Source organism: Pristis pectinata, chromosome 5 (genome assembly GCF_009764475.1).
Source record: "Pristis pectinata isolate sPriPec2 chromosome 5, sPriPec2.1.pri, whole genome shotgun sequence".
In the NCBI taxonomy this organism is placed as follows: domain Eukaryota; kingdom Metazoa; phylum Chordata; class Chondrichthyes; order Rhinopristiformes; family Pristidae; genus Pristis; species Pristis pectinata.
Window position 1 is genome coordinate 11,615,273 of NC_067409.1, and position 27,397 is coordinate 11,642,669.

Genomic DNA, 27,397 nt, shown 5'->3' on the forward strand with positions numbered 1-27,397 from the left:
GCATTCTGTCCAGTAACTTGCCCACCACTAATGTCAGGCTGACCAACCTGTAGTTCCCTGGTTTGTTCTTGCTATCTGTAAACAATGGAACAACGTTAGCCACCTTCCAGTCTTCGAGACTTTCACGAGTGGCTAACAATGAAGGAAATATCTCCGCAAGGACCTCTGCAATTTCTTCTCTAGCCTCCCACAAACTCCAAGGGTGCACTCGCTCAGGATCTGAGGAATATTTCTCCTCAGTAAACACTGAGGAGAAATATTTGTTAAAAATCCCACCCATCTCCTGCGGTTTGAGATTGGGCAGCCCTGCTGATCTCTAAGGGGTCCTGCTCTCTCCCTAGCCACCCTTTTAATATAGCTAGAACCTGTTGGGATTTTCCTTAACCTTATCCTTGATAGTGGAGGCCATGGGTTTGCTAGATGCTGATTAAGTACCCTAGGCATGTAACTGCAGTGAATTTTGTAGATGGTACCCAATGTTTGGGAATGTTGTTATACTGCACAGAAGCAGGCTTTTCAGCCAATCAAATACACACCAACTACATCACTTTATTCTCCTCGTGGTTCCATCAACTCTTCCCAGATTCCATCACTCACGTACACACTAGGCAATTTACAGTCACGAACTAACCTACTATTTCTCATATGTCTGGAGAGGGAGATTGCAGTATTGCAGTAGCATGGGAGGAAAAGAACTTGGAATTGTCACTATTGTGCAGTTTGTAATTCTATGCAAGGCATAGCAAATGCAGAGGGTTCCTAAGTATTTAGATTGATAACACAAGACCTTCAAATATAATTGATTAAGCCATTGGGAGCCTTGGAGCAAATCAGCTGACCCTGGGGAATATCAAATGATGCTTAATTGAAAATAGTTTTGTGCCAGTGCAGACTTCTATTTCTTCATTGGTTGTAAATGTATTTGGGTGACCTTGTTCTTGGTGGACATTATATGTAATCCTTTTGCAGAAATATTTCATTTGTAATCCAGAGCAGGTGGGGGTGGTGGTGAGGAGGAGAAGAGATCATCAGCCAGTCTTGTAAACCTCTTTCAAAAATGTTTTAAGGTGCTGGCAGTTTCCTTCCAATTGGTCTGTTTCTTAGAGAATAGTGAGTGGTTGCAATATGCCTTTAATTAAAAAGTGGGTTATTTTTAATATTACAGGGAAAGAGAAAAGAAAAAACAAAGCTGACAACTAAACTGAACACTTCAGCTGGTGACCTAAGAGCTGAGTAAGTTTGCATTTGTGTGGAATTACATTGAGAATGTTCATTTCAATCTTTATCCTAACAATGTAATAAGCAAAATCATTCTCGTGGCCATTGCTAACAAGGTTAACATTTATTAGCTATTACTCATGCTCATGTTACACTTCACAGTTCAATAAATCAACTTTGATTTTAAACTGACATTGGAGGAAGTAGCTTTTTACTTTGAGAGTGGGGGAGAAAAAAATGCTCACCAGAATAGCATGTGGTTGGAGCTTTTGAAATTCTGAGGTTGGTAGTGCAACCCATTATCCAAAGGATACCAAAGTGACTCGGATGCTTTCATGTGCCTAGTCCGCACACTTCTGGTACCAGCCTGTAATTCTTCACCCTGGGATTTATAGGGAAGAACTGTCTTACATTTGAAAGGAGAATTGTGGTACTTGTAGAATGTTCATAAACAAAGTCTTCATGATTGTATTTTCTTCCCTTTGCACAGAATTGCAAAATTGACAGGAATGAATGAAGGACATGTAAAACTTATCATGAACTCTAAAGTTCTTAAAATGGGTGAGTAGATTATCATCATAATATTATTGTTCTCCTCCAGTAGGAACTCTAGGGAATGCATTGAGTCCTCGCAGCCAACAGATGATGACATAATACAGAAGTAAGGACAGGGCCACACTGTCATTGACAGCACATTCATTCTTAGGGTATGGGAATTTCTTGCAAAATCGGCATTTAACGTCTTTCCCCAGTTGCTTTTGAAGAGGTGGTCATGAGTTGCTTCCCTGAAATGTTGCATTCCAATTGGTAAAGTTGCTTCCACATTCTCGCTGCATTGGGAGCTCCAGTATTTGGACCCAGTAGCAAGACAGAATGGTACTATATTTCCAAGTTGGGATGATGTGTTTCTTAGAAGGATCTCTTCAGCTGGTGGTATTTCCATTCACCTACTGCTCTTCTTCCTTCAGATAATAGAGGTTGTGGATTTGGGAGATACCGACAAAAGTGTTGAAGAATTGCTGCAGTGCATTTTGTAGATGGTACCTGCTGCAGCCACTGCGTTCCACTGCCATAGGGTGTGAATGCTTAAAGTGGTGGAAAGACTTCCATGTGCTGGATTATATTGAATGTTGTTGGATGCATGCACAAGTGGGCATAAGGACCATGTTCCGTTTCCACATTGACTTGAGCTTTGTAGATGGTTTAAGAGCTCTGGGGAGTTGGGAATTAAGTCATGCTGTAGGAAATATTTAAATTTGTTTTCCATTTTTGCAAATGTTTTAATTTGCTGGGCCCAATGTGAATGGTAGCAAAATTTTCCTCGATGCATTCGGAACTGTAGCATACAATTAGCAATGTTTTGATACCCTAAATCAGAGTTCAATCTCAGGATAGTTTTTATTTATATAGCCTTGAACCGTTGAATGTGGTTGCACATAATTTAATGAAATATACCATCTCTGGCCAGCAGTTAAACTGGGATCAGTTGTTTGTTCATGGCATAACTGACATTTCTTGGCTATTTAATTATCACCTAGGCTGATTTAAAGGACAATTAATATCCTACCAGTTTGTCAGTCTGGAGTCACATAAAGCAGTAAAGATGGCAGATGAATAAACAATGTTTATGACAGCTCAATAGTTTCACATATACACTTTTTTTTGTTTCTGTTTTAATTACTTGAAATGAAATTCTCCAGCTGCCATGGCAGGATTCAGGCTCTTGCGTCCAGACTAGTAGTCCAAGCCTCTGGATAACAACACTGCTTTCTTATCTGGAAGTGAGGCTAGTAAATCCTGTTTCCCTTCCAGTCCGTGACACGGTGTGTTGAAACATAAATCCTAAGAGCAAGTCGCTTGTATTCCTTCAGGAAAACATCTGACTATATTTTTCAGATCGATCTCTCGCTGAACAGAATGTGAAAAATAATTCACTAATTATGGTTATGCAAATAACTGTCACTGAGGAAGAAGCAAAAGAGCAGGAGATGATTTTCCAAGAGGAGATGAAAGAACAGGATGAGCGGAAAGCCAAAATATCCAGGACCAGGAAGGGTGCTGAAATTTTGGCACAACACGGTGAGTTTACCTGAAAGGTATTGGAATAGCATTTTCTACCCTTCACTCTTTTGCTTGTGGATCTCTGAGAATATTAACCAGAAAAAGGAGTACTTCTCAAAATGTTCTGCATTCATTTGCCTTTTAACCTTACAAAGTTCTACCTGAATGGATTAGTTAGATAAATGCCAAATTCTTGACAGACTGGTGTTGGTGAGGAAGACATTGAGCTCTGTGCATCAGTTCAAGCAGTATTTTGAACGTTACAAAGAATTATTTTGCCATTCTGACCTCTGCTAGGGAAGCAGATAACATCTCAGTTCTTTGTGATGTAAGCCATAGATTTGGTATGTGATCCTGGTATCTAACCAGTAACTTCAACTGATCCATTTGGATTGAATTAGGTATGGTCACCTAGTAGATTCCTCAGTACTTGTTCTCCCAACATCTTACTGACTTCTATACTGCTGTGATTATTTGGGAATAAATTTGGCGCTAACATAATTTTTTCTCCACCAGGCGAGAACAGTAATGTTCCATATCTAGAAATTGCAGATCAGAAAGGACGGCCCATCCCTATTCCAGCTGTGGAGAAAAAGGTATATTGCTTGTACTGATGGATAAGTTTCTAACAATCATGTTAGAGCTTTCTAATCCTATGCCTTGTTTGTTAACGTCTATATTTGAATCTGGAATAAGTGATTCATTGTAGGTGGGTAATCTATAAATTATCTAAATCAGCAAGCATAGATAAGAGATTGATCTTGATTTCCACGTCCCCTGAGACAGTTAATAAATCTTTTAATATGATTATGCTGATTGATGCTCCCAGGATGTTTGGTACTCTATCCACAGTGCCTCCATGAAATAGCCACTTACTTTCCCAAATTAATGTGTTGAATAATGTGGGAGAAGAAATTGTGAATTCCACCCTTGTTAATGTTCTATATAGCAAGTTATGATAGTTTTGACTATAATAAAATACTTTTCTATGGAAGGAAAGGATTAGAGCAAACTGTTCCTATCTGTAGCTTTGATTTTCCCCCAGGGTTAGACTTCTAAAGAGCAGCTCAGTACTACCGGATAAGCTTCCTTTCTCCTCTTGTGGCAAAGCAAGGACATGGCGGGTTAGTTGCCAGTTATCTAATTCTGCTATTGCTCCACATACACTTGGTAGGGTCATACAAGGTTCATCCATATTAGTCAGGGGAGTGACTGCCCGTAGCTTTAACTTTACTTACTAAAGAAAATGCTTGCATTTTAGAGTATTTTTCACATTCTTGGGATTTAACGCTGCTAATGTCCTTTTTGAAATCGAATCACTGGCGTGATGTGGGAAGCAAAGGAACCAATCTTGCATTTAAACATTTGAATAAAACCATGTTTCATTTCTTGCTAGGCACTTTTGTTAGCCATGACATTACATGAAAAAGGCAGAGCCTTTATGAAGAAGAGAGATTATGCATCAGCACTGTTATATCTGTTGGATGCTGATGAAGAATTTGGGTGAATATTGTGTTTTTTTTTAAGTTCCTTTATTGCGATTGACATTAAAGAATATTGTGGACTCAGTAACCACGTCATACAGAGTTTTTGCCTGTACAGATGATTAGATTTTTTTCTTGTTACAGCTTATAATCCAGGGTCTGCCAGAATTTTTGAAGGTGCTTTCTTCAACTGCAGAAAATTCTGCAGCAGCATTTTATATAATCTTTAGTCTATAAAACATAGAACAGCACAGGACAGGCCCTTCGGCCCATGACGTTGTTCCAAATTAATCAACCCAATGACTCCTTATTAATCTAATCCTTCCTCCCTGCACATTGACCACATACCTCCCTTCTCTGTGTATTCATGTGCCTATCTGAGAGTCGCTTAAACACTCCCATGCTATCTATCTCTACCGCCACCCCTGCTAGTGCATTGCAGGCCTCCAGCACTCTCTGTGTTTCTTAAAAAAACTTGCCTCACGCATCTCCTTTGAACTTTCTGCCTCTCACCTTTAAATACATGTCCTCTAGTACTGGACATTTCATTGTAGTTAGACCTTTTTACCTGTGAGAAATTTTAAACTGGACAGAGAAACTCATGACTAAAATCAGAGTCAGCAAGCTGACTCTTCAGAAAATTAGTGTTTTATTTCAGAGCCAAACAATATTGGATACGTGGGATTCTTTTTCCTTGATCTCATTGTACTTCCCCATCCACAGTTAACTCTGCCCAAAAATAAAGGTGTTATTTTTTTTCTTGTCCATCTTTGTTTTAGGAGAAAGAGGAGAAAAAAGTTCTCCTTTTCCTTCTCCTTTCCAATTCAACCCACCACTGTTAAAGGGAAACAATTTTTCACATTGGGTTGTTCACTTACACAATTATTACAAGTTTAATTACCAGTAATTTTCACTAAGTTGAGAGTCTTACCACAAAATTACCTGCATCTTTTTGGATTTTCCCTTTTTCGATTAACTAATTTGCAAAACACATCTCCGTATAAATAAAATATTTTGATATTGGGAAGAAAGTTTGTAATTTCATGAACAAAAGCGAAGTAGATCAAATGAGAATTCAGTTTTGCTCTGCATCTGACCTATATCTAAAATGGTACTGGGCACCTGATGTGGGATGTGTTTCGTTTTTTATAGAAAGAATTTGTTTAGTACCTTTTATAATTTCAGAACATCCTAAAATACTTTCCTCTTGAAATGTTAAATAGCCATCCCATTGTAAGCACATAATTTACAACACAACTTTTAAACATCAAACTGCTATCCATCTGCAATTTTTTTTGTAATTTGAAGTATTGATTTAGAATTTGCATCTTAGAAAGTGTAGGTCTGAGCTCCTGAACACCGTAGATAACCATGCAGTTCTACAACTGGAAATCGTGTGGTGTTTTCTTCAGCTGGAACAGCTTGATTGTCTTCGTGATGCAGAGGAGAGACTAAGACGGGCCCAAACCTGCTTGAATAACTGCTATGGAGAGAATCTGGAGCGACTCTATAACCTGAAGGTTTATTCTGTTCATTTATTTTAAAAACTTGTTGAATGATCTTGCTCTGCTTTGGCAGAAGTCATCTAGTTACATCAGTGCCTGTCCTAATTTACTCCTTAAGCAATAAACATTGCCTGCGGAGACCTCCTCCAAGCTTGCTTACTTGCCCATTCTGCTTTCCATAGGGCAGCACTGCCAATGAGCAGGTGCTGTACTTGCGGCTGAAGCTTCTTCAGGGCGTGGTGTTGTATCACAAAGGAAAACTGCATCAAGCAAGGAATCATCTGAATGAGGTGCGGATTTTATCTGTCTTCATTTGTTTGTAATCAGTAACTTTCTGCTTAATTCCACAATGACGTTTGCTTTATTCAGCAGCAATGTACATTGGGGTAGAAATTCTCCCTTTGTTACTTGGGAGAAATGTGCATGTGTAGTAGTGGTTCTGTGTTGTACTCTGCTTCTGAAATTGGGTTCCATTGCCTTCATAGAAAGCTCACCCAGTTTCTGCCTAAATCAGTGTTACTGATGGGGAAAATATCTCTGAAAGATTTTTTAGGCTGGCCAGAAATATTACAATCGTTGTGTATTTAGCACGGACCAGTAACTTCTAACTTCTACCCCATTGTCTTCTATGTTTTCTTACAAAACAAGGCCCGATGGTATGTAAACTGGGAAAGGTAGTGCTAGGATTTGATAAATTGCTGTCTTTCCAAATTGGTATGGGTTTTCCAATGCTTCTGAATGAAGCATTCAAAATCTACTAAAAACACTAAGTATGAAACACTAAGTTCAAACACAAAGTTTGAAGTGCCAAGTATGTTACAGCAAACTCCATTTTCTTTTTAAAATAAAATGTTGCAACGTATTCTTACCTTTCTTCCTCAATTGTAGAACCTCCATTGAAATGAATAGTCTAGTAGATCAGGTCCATGCTCTGAGGGCAGGTATCCTGGCATTAGTGCTGGGGAATTCCAGCAAGTTCCTATTCTGTGTTAGAACAACGAGAGTCACACAAGACAGAAACGTGCACTTCAGCCCAACTGGTCCATGCCAACCAAGATGCCCATCCAAGCTAGTCCCGTCTGCCCCCATTTAGCCCATAACTTTCTAAACCTTTCCTATAAATGTACCTGTCTTTTAAAAGTTGTTATTGTACCTGCCTCAACTACTTCCTCTGGCAGCTCATTCCATACACATACCACCCTTTTTGTTTTTTTTAAAAAAAAAGTTACCCCTCATGTTCCTACTAAATGTCTCCCCTTTCATCTTAAACCGCTGCCCTCTATTTCTTGATTCTCCAACCCTGGAGGAAAAGACTGAGTGCATTTACCCAAATCATGAGGGGCCTATATAGGGTCAGTACACACAGTCTTTTTCCTGGGGTTGGGGAATCAAGAACTAGAGGGCATAGGTTTAAGGTGAGAGGGGAGAGATTTAATAGGAACCTAAGGGGTAGCTTTTTCACCCAGAGAGTGCTCCATATTTGGAATGAGCTGTCAGAGGAAGTGGTTGAGGCAGGTACATTAACAACATTTAAAAGGTACTTGGACAGGTAAATGATAAGAAAGGTTTAGAGGGATGTGGGCCAAACGCAGGCAAATGGGACTAGCTTAGATGGGAATCTTGCTTGGCATGGACCAGTTGGGCCAAAGGGCCCATTTCTGTGCTGTATACCCCTCATGATTTTATACTCCTCTATAAGATCACCTCTGTCTCCTACTGTCTAGCAACAAAGAGCAGCCAGACAATTGCTAGTGGAGCTCATTCACTAAGTTCCAGACTTCCATGTTTCTGTAGAATCCCAAACATGCTCTGTACCATTTAGAACTGTCTGCAAGTTCTATCAAAATACAAGCTGTTATATTTTTCTTTTGATATACAGATAAACTTCAATAATCTGTCTCATGTTGGACTAGCACATTTTGCAGACTACTGAATGTTATTGCCATTAATGTCCCAACAAAATTTTTAATTTTTTCTTAGATGTTGCAGTATTATAATAAATTTCACAGCGAACATGGTAAATTTAAAGGGAGCACAGGAAATGGGACCCCGGTCAGCTTAAAGAGAGCGAGGGAAACGGGGACCTAGTGAGTTGAATGGGAGCACAAGAACCAGGGCCCCAGTAAGGGAACGCAGAATCCTGGGCATCGGTGAAATGAAAGACAGTGCACTAAGTATTACCTGAACCATCAGGATTTCCAAAGAGTTGGATAGCAGATTATTGCTGTACTTGACTATATGGAATTAACCCTTTTAATATGAGATCTTTGTGAAGAAGTAGATTGTCTGTTCTCCAAATCCTACCTAGTATGCAGTGGAACAAAAACAAGGACCAGTTTAAATGAAAAAAGGGACCATGTAGCTATTCCTGCTGTGTGGCTAGTTATTAAAGATTACAAACAAATGCCAATGTTTTCATGGTTGATGTGGTAACTCGTAACTGATGCCATTTGAACTGTTGGTAAAATTGCTACCTAGGTATTAATCTCATGCTGATTTTAAAAAGTCATTCATAATTCTGCTCTTCATTTTGTTTCTTCAGGCAGAAGTATTATTGGCAAAGCTTTCTGTGGATGATAGAAAGGTAGTACAACTCATGAGTCTTGGATTCACACCTCAGGAGGCACGGTTAGGTTTACGAGCATGTGACGATGACATTAACTTGGCTGCGTCGCATATCTACCAGAGGAGAGAGGTAATTATATTAAGAGTCTCCAATAGTCTTTCTCAGTAACATGTTTTTATTTTTAAAAAAAAATTGGTGTGTCTTGAGTCGTCACGAGTTCAGAAGTTTAGATTACACTTCCCACTACCTCGGAAAGCAGCCAACGTAGGCAAAGACCCCACCCACCCCAGTCATTCTCTCTTCTCTCCCCCTTTCCATTGGGCAGAAGATACAAAAGCTTGAAAACATGCACCACCAGGCTCAAGGACAGCTTATGTCCCACTGTTATTAGACTCTTGAATGGACCTCTTGTCCGATAAAGGTGAACTCTTGACCTCACAACCTACCTCATCATGGCCCTTGCACCTTACCGTCTACCTGCACTGCACTTTCTCTGTAACTGTAACGCTATATTCTGCATTCTGTTATTGCTTTTCCCTTGTACTACCTCAATGTACTTTTGAAATGATCTGTATGGATGGCATGCAAAACAAAGTTGTATCTCAGTACATATGGTAATAATAATCCAATTAGATAAAGGGATTTAAAATTAAGAAGGGTACAGAAAAGTGCATGGAACAAAACTTTTCTCAGTTGTGGAGGGGTTAAGAACAGGAGGGCATTGGCTGACTGGCTAAAGCACCAAGAGTGACATGAGAAAACGTGTTTTCAGACAGTGAATGGTGAGGGTATGGAGTGCACTGCTAGAGGTAGTCCGTGGAGCAGATGCATTGTGCTGTGTAAAAGAGTACTTGATCGGTACTTGGAAAGGAGGAGAAATTACAAGGCAATGGACGTGAACTTAACAGACTGAGCATCTTTCTTTTCATGCTGTAACCATTTTGTGATGCTGTTCGCTGCTTGCAAACAGTACACACAACTTGTGTGTACGTAACTTCTAATGTAGTAGACATCCCTGTATGTCGTATGTTCCTTTGGCTACTTCTCTGCTATTCTCCAAGCTAGCTGCTCTTTTCACAATAATAAATAAAAGCAGAAAACTCTAGAATACTAATCAGACGGCATGTTCATGGAGTTAATTATTTGTTAATTAGTTTCTATTTAATTATTTGTTATACAGCAACAATGGGATTAAGACGATGGTGGTATTGCAGCTCAGAGAAAATGGGTAGAATAGAAGAGACATAGTAATGTCTTTGAGTGTGATAAGACCAAATAAGAATCATTGATTTTTAGTTGAGGACAGCAAGTGAAAATAGAGAACAACAGATACAATCCAGATTTGTTCTCAGCTATTTATTTGGCAAACCTATCCATTGACATTAACAATTTCAGTTAGTAGCTTTAAGTGAATTGTATGGGCAGTGGGCAAACACACTGATAGATTAAAAGCACTACTGCAGGGCACTGGAGAACATTTACTCTACATCCAACTGCGTCATATTAGATCTGTATCATTATATTCATGCTGAATACACCCCAGGGCAGAGCCAATTTTCTAACCATTGTATATTCTCGCCCTCCATAGGCACCTCTTCCTCTAATTTTCCCCATGTTTTTTTCATATTCATGCTTTATTTTCTCAAGCAGAACCACAATTTGATTTCAAGAACCATCGTTTCAGTTTAAAAGTATGTGGATGTTTGATAGATGAACATGTCGTGTATCTTGTAGGAGAAAGCTGAAATAAGGAGAAAAGAGAGAGCAGAAAGAAAAAGAAGAAAACAAGAAGCTATAAATTCCTTGGTGGCTATGGGCTATTCAGAAAAAGCTGCTGCCAAAGCATTTCGATCAGCCAGCAATAACTTGGAACGTGCAATGGAGGTCAGTCAATTCCACTGCTTAATGACCTGATATTTCAGTCCATACAATGGGAGAAAAAGATACCTTGCTCTTATCCCTAACTTGGGCCTAAAGCTTGGAGAAGTTTTGGATCCAACTTGCCCTGGACCTTATCAAGGGCATTGCTGAAGTCCACGTAAACTGCATCAACTACACTTTGTTACCTTTTCAAAAATTCTATCCGACCAATTTGAATGAATCTCCCCCTAACAAAGCCATGCTGTGACAATCATTTATTAATTCCTGTCTTTTCCGAGCACACATTAATCCTGTGCCTCACATCTGTGCAAAAGCTTTTTTGAATTCTGCACACAAGGATGTGATCTGGCTGTCGGAATGGCAGAACAAGAGGTGCACAGAAGCTCTACTTGGTTGTATTCTGATTGGGTTTGTGGACTGAATGTTGAGTTCCAACAGTTCTGGTTTCAGATTCAGTGAAGAAATAAGCAGGGTGGCTGCAGAGAGAACACTGATCCTGCTGGGTGAAGCATTGGCGCCATCCTTCAGCTGCTTCATTGTGCAACGTTATGGGCCAGATCATCCTAACATCTGGCCCAATGCCTGCACTTGCCACCCCCAGCACCACTTCTTCTGACTGAACTTGCCTTTTTGCAGCCCCGAGGGATTCATTGGTGTAGGGCACTAGATTCCACAGTGGTCCCATGAAGTGCACTGGGCTACACATAGTGAATAAGGCTCAGTTGGGGGATCATAAGATCAAGGTCTGATCGCCTTTTATCAGCTCTCTGTTTATATTTAACTGATATTATTTAATTTAAAAATGCTTAAGCTACCCCTGTGACCATTCCCCTCAATAACAAGTATATCGTTTTGGATACTGTTGGGGCGGACAGATCTCTGGCACTGATTCTGACTCTGTGGCACAGAAGGGAAGGGGGGAGAAGAGGACTGTGGTAGTGATCGGGGATTCATCGGTAGGGGAACAGATAAGAGATTCTGTGGACGAGAACGAGACTCCCGGATGGTATGTTGCCTCCCAGGTACCAGGGTCAGAGACATCTCGGATCGAGTCCACAGCATTCTTAAGGGGGAGGGAGAGCAGCCAGAAGTCATGGTACACATTAGTATCAACAACATGGATAGGAAAAGAGATGAGGTCCTGAGGGAATATAGGGAGTTAGGAAGGAAGCTGAAAAGCAGGACCTCAAGGTGGTAATCTCTGGATTGCTGCCTGTGCCACAGACCATTGAGGGTAAGAATAGGAAGATTCTTACCTATTAGCTGAAGCTGAAGAGTTTGTGGATTGGGCAGGGTTCCAGATTTGTGGATCACTTCTGGGGACGGTATAACCTTTATATAAAAAAAAGGGGACAGGTTACACCTGAACTCGAGAGGGACCAATGTCATTGTGGGCAGGTTTGCTATAGCTGTCGGGGAGGGTTTGAACTAGGTTGGCAGGGGGATGGGAACCAGAGTGTTAGGTCAGATGATGGAGCAGTTGATGTAAATGTTAATGCATTATGCGGAGAGACTGTGAAGAAGGATAGACAGAGGACAGGGCATAAGTGCAGTCAGTTGGATGGACTGAAATGTCTTGACTTTAATGCGAGAAGTATTAACAATAAGGGTGATGAACTCAGAGCATGGATCAGTACGTGGAATTACAATGTTGTGGCCATTACAGAGACTTGGCTGTCGCAAGGGCAGGATTGGCTGCTTGAAGTTCTGGGGTTTAAATGTTTCAAAAGGGATAGTGAAGGAGGTAAAAGAGGTGGGGGGGCGGGAAGTGGCATTGCTAATCGGGGATAGTGTCACAGCTGCAGAAAGGAGGATGTCATGGAGAGATCGTCTACTGAGTCAGTGTGGGTGGAAGTCAGAAACAGGAAGGGAGCGATCACTCTATTGGGAATATTCTATAGGCCCCCCAATAGCCACCAGGAAATACTGAGGAGCAGATAAATGGGCAGATTTTGGAAAGATGCAAAAATAACAGGATGGTTGTCATGGGAGAGTTCAAACTTCCCTAATATTGATTGGCACCTCCTTGGTGCAAAAGGTTTAGATCAGGCAGAATTTGTTAGGTGTGTCCAGGAAGGATTCGTGACACAGCATGTGAATAGGCCGACTAGAGGAGAGGCCATACTGGATCTAGTACTAGGCAATGAACCTGGTGAGGTGACAGACCAGTCAGTGGGCAAGCATTTCGGAGATAGTGACCACTACTCCCTGACCTTTAGCATAGCCATGGACAGGGATAGGAGCAATCAATATGGGAAAGTTGGGGAGGGCTAATTACAACAGTATTAGGCAGGATCTTGGGAGCGGAAATTGGGAACAGATGTTCTAAGGGAAATGCACAGAGAAATGTGGAGGCTGTTTAGGGAACACTTGCATGGGGTTCTGGATAGGTTTGTCCCACTGAGACAGGGAAGGGATGGTAGGGTAAAGTAACCATGGTTGACAAGAGGGGTGAAACATTTAGTCAAGAGGAAGAAGAAAGCATAGTTAAGCTTTAGGAAGCAAAAATCAGACAGGGCCCTTGAGATTTTAAGGTAGCTAGGAAGGAGCTTAAGGGGCTTAGGATAGCTAGAAGGGGATATGAGAAGGCCTTGGCAAGTAGAATTAAGGAAAAAAGGCGTTCTACACATACGTACGGAACAGGAGGATGACTAGACTGGGGGTAGGACTGCTCAGGAATAAGGGGCCTGGAGGTAGGGGAGGTCCTTTAATAAATACTTTGCTCCAGTTTTCACTAGGGAGAGAGACTTTGACGAATGTGAGGTCAGCGTAGAACAGGCTAATGTGCTGGAGCATGTTGAGGTTAAGAAAGAGGTAGTGTTGGAGCTTCTGAAAAACATTAGGACAGATAAGTCCCCAGGACCGGACGGGATACACCCCAGGTTACTACGGAAGACGAGGGGAGAGATTGCTGGGGCATTGACAATGATATTTGCATCCTCACTGGCCACAGGAGTGGTATCAGAGGATTGGAGGATGGCAATGTTGTTGCCTTGTTCAAGAAAGGTAATAGGGATATTCCTGGGAATTATAGACCAGTGAGTCTAACGAAAGTGTCGGGCAAGCTATTGGAGAGGATTCTTAGGGATAGGATTTACAAGCATTTGGAGAAGCATGGCCTTATTAGGGATAGTCAGCGTGGCTTTGTGAGGGGCAGGTCGTACCTCATGAGCCTAATTGAGTTTTTTGAGGAGGTGACAAAACAAATTGATGAAGGTAGAACAGTGGATGTGGTGTATATGGACTTTAGTAAGGCATTTGACAAGGTTCCTCATGGTAGGCTCATCCAGAAAGTCATGAGGTATGGGATCCATGGAGACTTGGCTGTATGGATGCAGAATTGGCTCACCCACAGAAGATAGAGGGTGGTAGTAGATGAGAGTATTCTGCCTGGAAGTCGGTGACAAGTGGTATTCTTCAGGGATCTGTTCTGGGATCTTTGCTCTTTGTGATTTTTATAAATGACTTGGATGAGGAAGTGGAGGAATGGGTTAGTAAGGTTGCAGATGACACAAAGGTTGGAGGGGTTGTGGATAGTGTAGAAGTTATCATAGGTTACAACAGGATATGACAGGATGCAGAGTTGGTTGGAAAAGCGGCAGATGGAGTTCAGTCCGGAAAAGTGTGAAGTGATACACTTTGGAAGAACGAACATGAAGGCAGAGTACGAGATTAATGGCAGGATTTTGAGCAGTGCGGAGGAAAAGAGGGATCTTGGGGTCCAGGTCCATAGATCCCTCAAAGTTGCCACGCATTGATAGGGTGGTTCAGAGAGCATATGGTGTGCTGGCCTTCATTAGTCGGGGGATTGAGTTCAAGAGCTGCAAGGTAATGTTGCAGCTCTATAAAACTCTGGTTGAACCACGCTTGGAGTATTGTGTTCAGTTCTGGTCACCTCATTATAGGAAGGACGTGGAAGCTTTAGAGAGGGTGCAGATGATATTTGCCAGGATGCTGCCTGGATTAGAGAACATGTCTAATGAGGAGAGGTTGAGCGAGCTGGGACTTTTCTCTTTGGAGCGACGCAGGATGAGAGGCGACTTGACAGAGGTGTATAAGATTGAGGGGCATAGATAAGAGTGGACAGCCAGCACCTTTTCCCCAGGGCGGCAGTAGCCAATAACAGAGGACATCCGTTTGAGGAAGAATATTCAGGAGAGATGACAGAGGTAGGTTCTTTACACAGAGAGTGGCGGCTGCCTGGAATGCACTGCCGGGGGTGGTGGTAGAGGCTGATACAACAGGGACATTTAAAGGACTCTTAGACAGGCACATGGAAGTAAGAAAAATGGAGAGATATGGGCTGTGCAGGGGGGAGGGGTTAGATTGAGGAGGTGTTTATATAGTTCAACACAACATCATGGGCCAAAGGGCCGTACTGTGCTGTACTGTTCCATGTTCTAAATTAATTAAAACAAAATAAACCACTTAACCTGAATTCACCTTTTAACCAAAATAACTTGGCTCTCACTCCCACCCATTCAAAAGAATAGAATTGACCTACTTGCACCAGCCAGAGCTGACGCAGAGCCAAGAGCCAGATGTGAAGTGCTTGCTGTCCTTCAGCTCAGGATGCTGACATCAGTGACAAACCCATTTGCAGAGTGGGAGGCCAGATGCCCTTGTGCCTGAACTCTTAAGTTTCTTATTTCAATACCCTATTTCAATGCACAGCTGTGATGGTTGGCAGTGAGCTGACCCACAAACTGCAACGAGCCAGGAGCTCTCCACTGACTGACCGACTAGAAATAAGTATGTTCTGGCCCAATAAAATGCATCATGAGCAGGATTTAAAACTGCCTGGAACAAGTGATCAAATTTCAATATATCTTGCTCTCTGTGGAAGGAGTTTGGTACCATCATTAAGTGATACAAAAGTTGCTCATGAGGCAATCAGGTAGGTGTCAACTGGTCCTATTCCCTTGCTTTTCTCCCTGTGGATTTTTCCTTTTTGTATTTATCCAATTCCCTTTTGAAATTTGTGAGAGTGGAAATGGCCTCTTTGGCCCATGTCCATACTGACCATTAAACACCCATTTACCTATAATAATTTTATTTTATTCTCCTCACATTCCATCGGCTCTAAGTACTACCACTTGCCTACACACTTGGGGCAATTTACAGTGGCCAGTTAACCATCTCGGTAATTCAATTTTCATGGATCATTCAATTGGTTCAACTCACCACCGAGCAGTCCAGAAGGCGAATCTCAACCCGAAATCTCAACGATCCATTTCCCTCCATAGATGCTGCCTGAACCACTGAGTTCCTCCAGTGTTTTGTGCATTGCTTCAGATTTCGGCATCTGCAGTCTCTTGCGTCTCAGCTCACCACCTACATGGAAAGCATGAAATATGGCAGTGGTTAAGTGCAATGGATCATGCAGGCTCTCCAACACAGTGCTTGAGATGATGATAAAGATGCCCAGAGGAGGAATGTCCTGGACTTGCAACAAGGAAGTGGTCTTCCTTGCCCTGTTCCTGATTCCCATCTGTTAGTGGTGTTCTGCTTAGCCTTGGGTTCCCAAATGGGAAGAGGACTCATGGCAAGGTGAAGATTACCAAGCATGCCCTTTCTCCTAATGACTCTAAAAAGATAAAGCAGCACTCACACCTTTTAGGGAAAGTCTCCAAAATTTCTAGAATGAATGTTGACGATATTGAAGTTTTGGCAAAGAGTGTTAGAAATTTCAAACTTCAGACACCAAAAAAAATCATTATGGATGCTATACCCACTACCAGTTAGCTGGCTACTGTTAGACAAGATCAGTAAATCATGTGAGTGGCAGCAGCTAATTTAAGTGGTAGTCAACCCTTTAACAATCCTTCGGATAAATATTCCAGACATAAACTTCAGCTACTTAGCCAATATAGTGTCTTGATAAAAATGGGCTGATCCAACGTTGCAACTTAAGGTACTACTTTGGTCATTTCAAATTTTCTTTGTGCCTCCAGTTTGGGCAACAATCATGCAAATAATTTGGTTTCAGTTTGTTCCTAATAACCCTATTTCTCAATTGTGAATTTGGTGATTTGCTACTTAGATGTGCGGACAGATTTATAATTAGTTGCATGCATTTTAAAAACTTTGCTCACTGCTAAGGCGGGCTGTGTTGTAAATTTAGACAGGGCCCTTACAAATTTCCCTTGTATTTTAGATACTTAAGTATAGCCCAGAGCCTGTCTACGAAGAGAATGAAGCTGGACCAAGTAATCGTGTCCAAATCTCTGATGAAACTATTAATCAGGTGTGTGTCTCTGTTCCCCAATCTTGTATAATTTGCACAAACAAGTTGAATTTCTGTTTTGTGAATCTGCATTGTGCCCTCACTGTTTTAACCACACCATATATCTTTAGTTGCGCTTCCTCCTCCAGTTTATTCTTCCCGTTCTGGGGTTCAGTTGCACGGCTGTAGCCATCTTCTTGTGACCTTTCTCGTGGAAGGTCTAAATATATTGGGCATCACATTCTAGTTTAATCTCATCATGCATGTATGCTTTTAAGATATTGCTAGAATAAGAGGAGAGAAGCTGCCGTGTGGTATTAGATTGATCTGTTTTTGCAGCTTACTGCATCTCTGCAACTATCGGCTGTGGTTGTGATGGTGGTCTGTGGGCAGTCAAATTGGTCGGAAGGCAACAATTGCCACACCCCTAGCCTGAGTATTGTGCTGCAGGGAGGCAAATTCACCATCGCAGAAGTCTAAAGAGGTGCTTGGCGGACGTTTCTTTGTGGCAGACCATGTTGACTTTATAGCATAGCATTCTGGCTAGTGGTTGGGTGTTGTATAGCAGCTGATGACATTCTGGTTGGTGACTTCATCACTGTGACTGGATGGTCCAGCAGGGCTGACAGCACTGTTGGAAGTGGTAAAAGACTGCAAGCTGTGTAAAATCTTCAGCATCCATGCATATGGAACACCACAGCTACACACCTGGTTGAGACCAGATGGCTACATCTGGTCCAGGATAGACTTCGTAATTGCGTTCCGAGCACTCGTCAGATCCACCAACATCACTGCAAAGGCTCTATGAGGAAAGACTGCAGTCTGGGGTCCTGCTACCACTGGACTCTGAGGCTCTCGGCCCCATTTTGCAGCCTCTCAAACATTGCATCAGTGAAATGTTTGAGGATAAAATATTGTAAATGAATGTATCAAATTACTTAATACAGTGAATAAAGATGTCCTGTGTATTTTATGAATTATATTTTTAAGAAATTCCTGCCCCCTCCCCCCCATTGCTAAAAATGAGTTAAATCTTTAAGGGTAGAGTTAGGAAAGTGTACAGTGACAGAATATATTAATGAAGTGGTTGGGTAAGAATGTTGTAAAGTCAACATGGTCTTAATGGAATTTTGGTTTCCATTGTAGATTTTGTTAGCATTTGAGATGTCAGTGTTTGCAAGATAGCTTCTGAATCTATATCTTATAACCCACAAAGGGGGCCAGGTCACATAGGCTTTGATAGTGAGTAATAAGCTGCTTTTGGTTAACAATCTAATCATGCTTGAACATTCCCCTAATAACAATCTTGGTCTGTTCCATACCTGTTTGTAAGGCTGTTAGAATTCCAGATTTGGGCAAGGCTACTTTTCACAGAATGAGAGGTAGTCCACAGTAAATAGGGAAAATCAGATAATTGCTGATATCTCATCCCAGCTTTTTGTAAAAGTGGTTCTGATTCTGAGCACTGAATTATATCCTTTAAAACATTTGATAAACCTTTGGAAGCCTTAATTGAATCTGTTATCACCACATTTTCAGGCAGTTTATTCTATATCCTAACGACGTGTTATTTGTCAAAGCTTCTTTGATTCTTGTCCATCTCCTTAAATCGATGCCCTCTGATTCTCCACCCTTTTCCAAATGGATATCATTTTTTGTTTATTCCAAGCGCTTCTTGATTTTGAAAACTTCCATTCTGATTTTCTCTTGGCCTTCTCTGCCATCAGGGGAATAAGCCCAGATTCTCCATCTTACCCAAGGAGTTGAAATCCACCATCCCTTAGACCATTCTCATTGATGTTTTCCCCACCCCTTCTCAAGCTTTTACATCCTTCCTATTGTAGGATGACCAGTCTTTGCATTGTGGATGCTTTTTTTTTTAAAAAAGAAAGGTTCCACATGATTTTGTGGTATGTAAATAAAGTCCAGAATTCATTTGCTTTCAACTATTTTCAGCCTCTCCTACCACCTTGATAGTGCATATAAACACTTTCTGTAGCTGTCAGAATTCAACCATTTAATTATATATCTAGAAATGACAGAAAATCATGGAGATATCAAAAATAATAGTTCAGGATCCATATGGACTGCATAAGGAGTAAATGCTCAGTTACTGGGGCAGGGAGGGGGGCAGAGTCTAAAGAAACAAGGTGCAGAATAAACCTAAAGTTTTTAAGCAAAAAGGAAACTGTCACAATTGTCAGACCCTGCACTAAGAATGGTAAAAGATGACAAAGCACTGTCATAACCAAGGAGATGAAAGGGATCTGTGAAGCATATCAAAATCAACACAGTATTTACAACAACAGAAGACCATTGTTGAGAGCAGTGTTGGCCACTTGGAAATAACAAATGAAAATAAAAAAACTGCAGGTGCTGGAAATCTGCAATAAAAACAGAGGTTCTAGCAGGTCTTCAACCTGAAACAGTAACTCTGTTTCTCCTTCCACACGTGTAGCCTGACCTGCTATGTGTTTCCAGCATTTTATTAACAAAAAACAAGTGATAATGCAAATGGCAATATCCATATTAAATAATTTTACATCAATATTTAAAGCAGAGGGAGAAGATGAGATGAATATTCCAAGGAAACTAATATTAGAATTGGGGTTGGTGGGACTCGAAAGTTAACATAAGCAAATTAAAGGTGATGAAGAAAATATTAGGATAGAAGTGTGGCAGATAACAAAGACCCATATAATTTCCATTCCAGTGTCCTGATGGCTATTTGGGGGCCTATAGAATACTCCCAATAGAGTGATCGCTCCCTTCCTGTTTCTGGCTTCAGCCCACATTGACTCGATAGGCAATGCCAGCCCCCCACCCCTTGTACCCCCTTCCCTATCCCTTTTAAAACATCTAAACCCTGGAACCTCAAGCAGCCACTCCTGCCCTTGTGACAGCCAAGTCTCTGTGATGGCCACAACATCGTAATTCCATTAAGTTCATCACCCTTATTCTTAACACTTCTCGCATCAAAGTAAACACATTTCAACCCATCTAACTTATTGCATTTATGCCCCATCCTCCCTGCCTATCCTTCCTCACCTTCTCTGCACACATCGCATCTACTTCTACTCCATCCTCTAATCTAACACTCCGGTTCCCATCCCCCTGTCAAGCTAGTTTAAACCCTCACCAACAGCTCCAGCAAACCTACCCGCAAGGATATTGGTCCCTCTCCTGTTCAGATGTAACCCATCCCTTTTGTACAGGTCATACCTACCCCCGAAGAGATCCCAATGATCCACAAATCTGAACCCCTGCCCCCTGCACCAACTCTTTATCCACTCATTAGTCTGCCATATCTTCCTATTCTTTCCCTCCCTGGCAAGTGGCACAGGCAGCAATCCAGAGATTACTACCCTTGAGGTCCTGCATTTTAACTTCCTTCCTCACTCCCAATACTCGTTCATCAGGACCTCATCCCCCTTACCTTACCTATGTCATTGGTGCCAACGTGCACCACGACTTCTCGCTCCTCCCCCTTAAGAATGCTGTGCACTCGATCTGAGACGTCCCTGACTCTGGCACCTGGGAGGCAACATCCAGAGTTCATCCAGCTGCAGCTCCAGTTCCCTAACACGGTCTGTAAGGAGCTGCAGCTGGACGCACTTCCTGCAGGTGAAGTCCTCAGGGACAGTGGAGGTCTCCCTGACTTCCCACATCCTACAGGAGGAGCATACTTCTGCCCCGACTGCCTTTCCCACTGTTCTATACAAAGAAAATTACAAATAATAGCGAAAGAAAGAGAACCTACCAGAAGCCTCTGCTCACCTACTCTGCCTCTTTAACCAAAGCCTCAGCTCCCCACTCTAACACTGTCCCCTCACACAATGGCCGCTCCACTTGACCCTAACTTCTTATTGGCTAATTAGCTAATCAACAGGCCTATCGACTCACCACAGCAATGGGCCTATCTTTTCAACCTGCTTTCCGTTCTCACTCTAGTTCTCGCAGTACTTACTATGCAACCTCATACTACTCAACACAACAGCCTTGCAGATGTGGTGTGCCAAAGTGCCCCCTTCAATGCTGTACTGTTCTCATTCTAATACAGTTTCACTACGGTGGTAACCATATACAGAAACACAAATGGAGGGGCAAAAAAGAATTGGAAGTAATTTTCATTCCTGATGCTGCTGAAATTAATGACTGTGGATAATTACAACTAATCCATTTGTTAATGTCTTCTGTTTCTGTTTTTAAAAACAATATATATAGGTGGCGTTCTTGGGTTTCGATCACTCTGCTGCGGAGATTGCCCTGAGGAGATTTAATGGCGATATTGAACGTGCTGTTCAGGCATTGATAGATCACGGTGGTTACCTTCCTTCAAGTCTGCTTAATTCACCCCCCTCGTCGTCATCATCACCAGAGGATATGGGGGTTGAAGGTGATTATGATACATCAGCTGACAAAGCTGAACCACGCTTGGCAGAGGGTGAACGTGTAAAAGTATTGAAGGAAAGATCGATGGGCATAATGATTTTTATGATTTCCAAAACCCTTCACAGACATTGAACTGCTTTTTCATTGTATCAGTCTTGTATTAGAGGAAACAGACAAACTATTTGCAACCTAAATGTCTATAGGTGAGCTGCAGACAAGGCTTCCATGTCGTCACTATTCCCAGTTCTAATATCGTGCCACTCCGTCTCACCTCAGCCCACCTGCTGTTGAAACCTTCATCCATGCGTACCACTTGGGTCTGACTACTCCAATGTCTCCATAAACTCACCTCAAGCTCTGTAGTGCGTGTCCCAGTGCACACCAGTTCCCTCGCATCAGCCCTCTGGTTGCTAACCTACAGAGTTATACAAAGCTAAGTTTTGTTTTCCAGCCTCCCCTCCATGGACTCTGTCTACATTTTTCACTTGCTCAGTAAAGTAGCAACATAATAGTCAAAGACCCCACCCACCCCGGACATTCTCTCTTCTCCACACCACCACCCCCCCCCACTCCCCAATCAGGCAAAAGATAGGAAAGTCTGAAAGCATGTATCACCAGGCTCAAGGACAGCTCCCATCCCGCTGTTATAAGACTATTGAATGTTCCCTAGTACAACAAGATGGACTCTATTGACCTCACAGTCTACCTCATCGTGGCTTTGCACCTTATTGTCTGACTGCACTTTCTCTGTAACTATATTCTGCATTCTGTTATCGCTTTTCCCTTGTACTACCTCAATGCACTGATGTGATGAAATGATCTGTATGGATGGCATACAAAACAGTTTTTCTCTGTACCTCGGTACATGTGGCAATAATAAACCAATTTACCAATTTAGATCCTTATTTTTCACTCCACCATGACCTCTCCTACAGCCCCTCTCTATTATCTGAAATCCTCCAGTTCTGTCCTTGTAATCACCCCCAAATTTAATCTCTTTACCATTGGCATTGTGGTAAAATACTGAGAAAACTATGGATTTTGATGGAAGGTCATCAACCTGAAACAGTAATTGTTTCTCACCCCACAAGTTACACCTGATCCCTGAGGATTTTCAGCAATTTTCTGTTTAAATTAAGATTTCCAGCATCTGCAGTTTTTGATTTGTAATGCCATAGTGTCCTGGAAAGATACAGCACAGAAATGGATCCTTCAGCCCAAGAAGTCCGTACCGACCATCAACCACCCATTTACACTAATCGTACACTCATCCCAGTTTTTCTACGTACTAAGCTACCAGTAATATGAAGAGAACTTCTACTAAATGCATGCAGTACTTGCATGGACTTCGGATGTGGGTGACCTAGAACACTCAGCATGCCCTGGGATTGTTTTTGAGTACAGAATACTTCTCAAGATTTAGAGGTTTGAATTTCTGTATTATAGAAAAGCTAGTTTAAACCCTCCTGAGTAGCTCTAGCAAATCTCCTCGCCAGGATATTGGTCTCCCTCCAGTTCAGGTGCAACAGGTCACCTCTGCCCCAGAAGAGATCCCAACAGTACAAGAACCCAAATCACTCTCTCCTGCAGCAGCTCCTCAGCCACACCTTCATCTGCTCTATCTTCTTATTCCTACCCTCAGTAGCGCTTTTCTATAATTCTGTGATACAGAAATTCAAATCTCGAGTCTTGAGAATTATTCTGTATTTAAAAACAATCTCAGGGCACGCTGAGTGGTTCTAGGTCACCTACATCTTGAGTCCATGCAAGTATCGCATGCATTTAGTAGAAATTCTTTTCTTACCACTGGAAGCTAAGTATGCAGGTTTGTGTTTATACATCATTGTTCACAAACTTGACATTTCCCACAAGTGCTTTACAGCCAAAGAAATGTTCTTGAAGTGTATATGATACTGCTTCGGGTTGAAAGCAAGAATTCTTTTGGTATAAACTCAGCTGCTATAATAACGTCATAGAGCCCTACAGCACAGAAACAGGTCCTCCGGCCCATCTAGTCCATGCCAGCCTGGTTTTCTGCCTAGTCCCGTCTACCTGCACCTGGACCATAGCCCTCCATTCCTCTTTCATCCATGCACCTATCCAAACTTCTCTTCAGTGTTACAATTGAACCCACATCCACCACTTCCGCTGGCAGCTCGTTCTACACTTGCACCACCCTAAAGTGAAGTAGTTCCCCCCCCCCCGATTCTCCTTAAATATTTCACCTTTCACCCTAAACCCATGATCCCTAGATCTAGTCTCACCCAACCTGAGGGGAAAACACCTGCATGCATTCACCCTATCTACACCCCTCATAATTTTGTATACTTCTGTACGATCTCCCCTCGTTCTCATGAACCACTTTAAAAATACTCGTACCACTTTGAATTTGTCCTTCATGGAACCATAAGGTTGCTGCTTGTGTGAACTTGGTCTGTTGGCAGATGAATTGGCTGTGGTCCATTCACACCAAGGAGCAATCATTTTAACCCATTATACGTGGAAATGTATCTGTGGCTGCTGGATAGCAATGAGGCAAAAATCCTGCTGAGGTGTGTGCAGCTGTAATATAATGTGGATTTTTTGTTTAACCTTGTGATTAAATTGAGATGATTTTAAGTTTCAGCCAAGGAATATCAAGGCACAGTTTCGATGCTCTGTTCCAAAGTGGTTTTTGCTTTTCATTTGCATTTTTTTTTAGAACCGTCAGAGGAAAAACGAAAAGAACGTGAGATTGTGGAGGAGGTTTTGGCAGATATCCCGGAACATGAAGAAGACTACCTTGATGTGACCCTGGAGGAGGAAAGGGAGGTCATTATCAAGTACAATACTTGGCTGCAAGGTTCACAGCAATCTACCTCGTAATTGGCGAGCATCAAAGCAACCAGTGCTGGACCTTGGTCCCTGAATTGTGCCTCATGCCTTTTACAAAAATCTGCCTTTTTGGGGTGATTCATCAACTTCAGTTTTTAACTTTGCCAATGATTGACAGCCAAAATGATTTTTGTACAAAATACTGAAGCCCTTTGGTGTCCTTTAATCAAATATGCTTTTTTGAAGAATTATTAGTGAAAATGACAATTTGCTCTTGTACCTTTTGCAGTAAGTGCAGACATTTGCTTTGGCAGCAATGATCCTTTCCAGATTTGGTGCTGATGTGCAAAACAGATGTTGGTTTGGCTACCATTTGTACTTTGGCAAACAAATTGCCATTCATTTGGCTTCTCTTGGCTTTTGGTTTAACGTATACTTAAATGTAAACTCGTCAAGATTAATGACATGGAGCAACTAACTAATGCTTTGTCCATTTGGATTTTTCCAGTCAAATGGTGAAATACCACCATAAAAGATGCTAAATTGCAACCAGATTGAGTTTTTTGACAGCACAGCATTAATTGCAACACAAGCGTAGAAAATAGATACGGATCAGTATTAAAAGTCATTTTCCTGGCATGTAATGCTCTGGTTTCATGCACCAGTCAGTGTTAAGTTTGACTCTGTATAGCAGCCTACAAATGGAGAATGGTGTTTTTCAAATTAAGTATTTGCAATAAATGCTATCCAAATCAGACATCATGCAGAAAACAGACCACATGTATATGCAAGGGTTATCCATGCCTTGTACTGAAGCTTTACCTGAGTTTACCTGCAAGACAAAGTAATCACTCCCAGACTGAGTAGGAGCACCTGTACTTGTTCAAGTAGAATTTTCCCATACACAACGAGGCTTACATGTATCACTTGCTCTCCACAGTAGGCCGATCACGATTGCTGTCCCAAAGGCTGTCATTGAAATTTTCTGGTATAGTCCCTGTCATGGCCTTCAGGGCTAAACTCAGTAATTTGCTCTGGAAAAGATGGTTGTGTCCTTGCATATTATAAAGAAAACCATGCTGCGGGCACTGATTTCTGGGGTTGTTTTGTATTCAGGTGGCAGAACCATAACAGTTGATTAAATATAATTGGGGTACAGATCTTGAAAGGTGCTGCTGCAAATTGATGGATGTTTAAAAACTTAAAGTAGAAATTTTCTTCAAATTCAGCAGAAGTATTTAAATAGAAATTGTATGCAATCTTATTTTTGAACAAAATGTATTTTGTATTACTGGAATGCAATTTGTGTACAATGTCAAATTTTCAGCAATAACTCCAAGATGATTTTATAGAGAAATGCTTTGTAGCACTTAACTGTTCTGGATTGAACTGTAAAACCCAGTTGATTTAACCTCTTTCACTACCCACGTTCTCAAGTGCTGCTTGTGAAATAATGACACAGGCAGGCATTTTGGGAGTTCTTGGCTGTGGTATCCCATCCATTCATCTGTAAAAAATCCATTACTGTTTGTTTCAAACTCTCTTCAAATGACCAGGTTTTGAATTTACCTGCCTCACTATATTTGTCACTCTTTCTTCATTGTTTATTTCCCCAAGTCCATTTCTGGTTGTACTTTTAACTGTCAGGTTTGATCCATCTCCTTTCTACTTTTCTGTTTTATTAACTTTTTGTTAGTGACAACAATCTTGTTTTTCTTAAATTAAATATTAATCTTTTGCCTTTATTCTTAAAAATCCAATTTCTTGTTCATTAGCTTTTTGAGTTTAAAATAAATAAAATATGCTGAGAAGTGAATGTTTGGATTGTTTGTGCATAATTTAGAGTTAATGGCTGTCTGGGGAAGAAAATTGTAATTTGTTGATGCTTTGAGGATTCAAGTCCAAAGACATGGGTCCCTAAAATTTACAGACCCCCTCCCAAGTTTACCAGCTGCCCAGGGAATCCTACCAGATGTGTTTTATATTTTAACCTCATAGTGGCAATGTGCCCGTAACCATGCTGAATTCATTGTTGGGGTGGGGGGGAAGCCCTGGCTTTACAGATCCACCATTACATAATTTCTCTCACATACCCTTGCGCCTACTTCCCACAAGATATTTTGTCCATGGCAGTGCTATGTACAGGTGATTCCACTAGACAAGGGGTTTTGCATTCCCAGAAAATCATCTGTATCGCGATTTTCCATAACATGAAGCCACATAATTGTGCATGTCCAAAAATCTAAGTTGAAAAGAATAAAAATTGACACAAATTCCATGAGAGCGAATCTTTTGCTAGTGATTTGTGAATTCCACTGTTACACAAGTTGTCTGTATACCACAGCGTGGAAACCTCTAATCCTGCATTAATCCCCTTGTTTTATTATTTAGAGGTTTGCTGAGGTGGGATCACCATAACCAAATGGTGAAATAGTCCTGGGGTGAGTATTGAAGTTGGTGGGTCAAGTGGAGATGATAACAGAGGGAGCAGTATCGTGGAAGATGTTGAACTGTGTGGAGGACAGTAATGTGCCGAGTTAGCTTTGGATCGATGTAAGAGGCCACGATGAGGCTGGAGTGGGAGTTGGGCAGACATCCAAAGTGAGAGGCAACCAGCAACTTAGGGCTGCGCTTGCAGACTTCGGAGATGTGCAAGGTGGTTACCCAATCACTAACTGGAAAGTGTTTGGAGCCCTGCAAAGGAGGTGGTAAAATGACAGATGATCCATCTCTGGTTGCGTGGTAAGGCCACCGGAGGTTGAGGAGAGTCACAGACTAGATTTGTCCCATGCTGAAATGGGTGGAGGGGGAAAGGAATGGATGTTTGTTGTGGCTTCACCCAGGAGATGCCAGAAATGGAGACTTGAAGGTGAGGATGAGAGGAGTCTTGAAAGCTGGTGCAAAGAAAGATTGGTGAATCTCCCTGCCAGATGTTTAAGTTTGCCCCAGCAATAAACCACTTCCAAATTCCAATTGGAAGATGTCTGTGAGTGGGTAACTCATTGACAAATATTCATTCATTGGTTTATTATTGTCACATGTACTGAGGTACAGTGAAAAACTTTGTTTTGCATGCCATACATACAGATCATTTCATTACAACAGTGCATTGAGGTAGTACAAGGAAAAGCAATAACAGAATGCAGAATAAAGTGTTACAGTTACAGGGAAAGTGCAGTGCAGGTAGACAATAAGGTGCAAGGCCATACCAGGGTAGATTGTGAAGTCAAGAGTCCATCTTATCGTACTA

General features: G+C 41.6%; 1 protein-coding gene across 1 annotated transcript in view; it reads left to right on the forward strand.

The window, feature by feature from the left end:
* Nucleotides 1-25,977, forward strand: part of LOC127570394 (NEDD8 ultimate buster 1-like) — a 37,453-nt gene extending 11,476 nt beyond the window's left edge. Inside the window, exons 4-15 of the mRNA XM_052015938.1 lie at nucleotides 1,166-1,233; nucleotides 1,709-1,779; nucleotides 3,115-3,297; nucleotides 3,796-3,875; nucleotides 4,676-4,782; nucleotides 6,097-6,283; nucleotides 6,451-6,558; nucleotides 8,811-8,963; nucleotides 10,569-10,718; nucleotides 16,873-16,962; nucleotides 21,166-21,337; nucleotides 24,035-25,977. Of these exons, the coding sequence (XP_051871898.1) occupies nucleotides 1,166-1,233; nucleotides 1,709-1,779; nucleotides 3,115-3,297; nucleotides 3,796-3,875; nucleotides 4,676-4,782; nucleotides 6,097-6,283; nucleotides 6,451-6,558; nucleotides 8,811-8,963; nucleotides 10,569-10,718; nucleotides 16,873-16,962; nucleotides 21,166-21,337; nucleotides 24,035-24,198 (1,533 nt within the window). The 3' untranslated portion in view covers nucleotides 24,199-25,977. The remainder of the gene's footprint in view (nucleotides 1-1,165; nucleotides 1,234-1,708; nucleotides 1,780-3,114; nucleotides 3,298-3,795; nucleotides 3,876-4,675; nucleotides 4,783-6,096; nucleotides 6,284-6,450; nucleotides 6,559-8,810; nucleotides 8,964-10,568; nucleotides 10,719-16,872; nucleotides 16,963-21,165; nucleotides 21,338-24,034) is intronic.
* The last annotated feature ends 1,420 nt before the right edge of the window (nucleotides 25,978-27,397 follow it).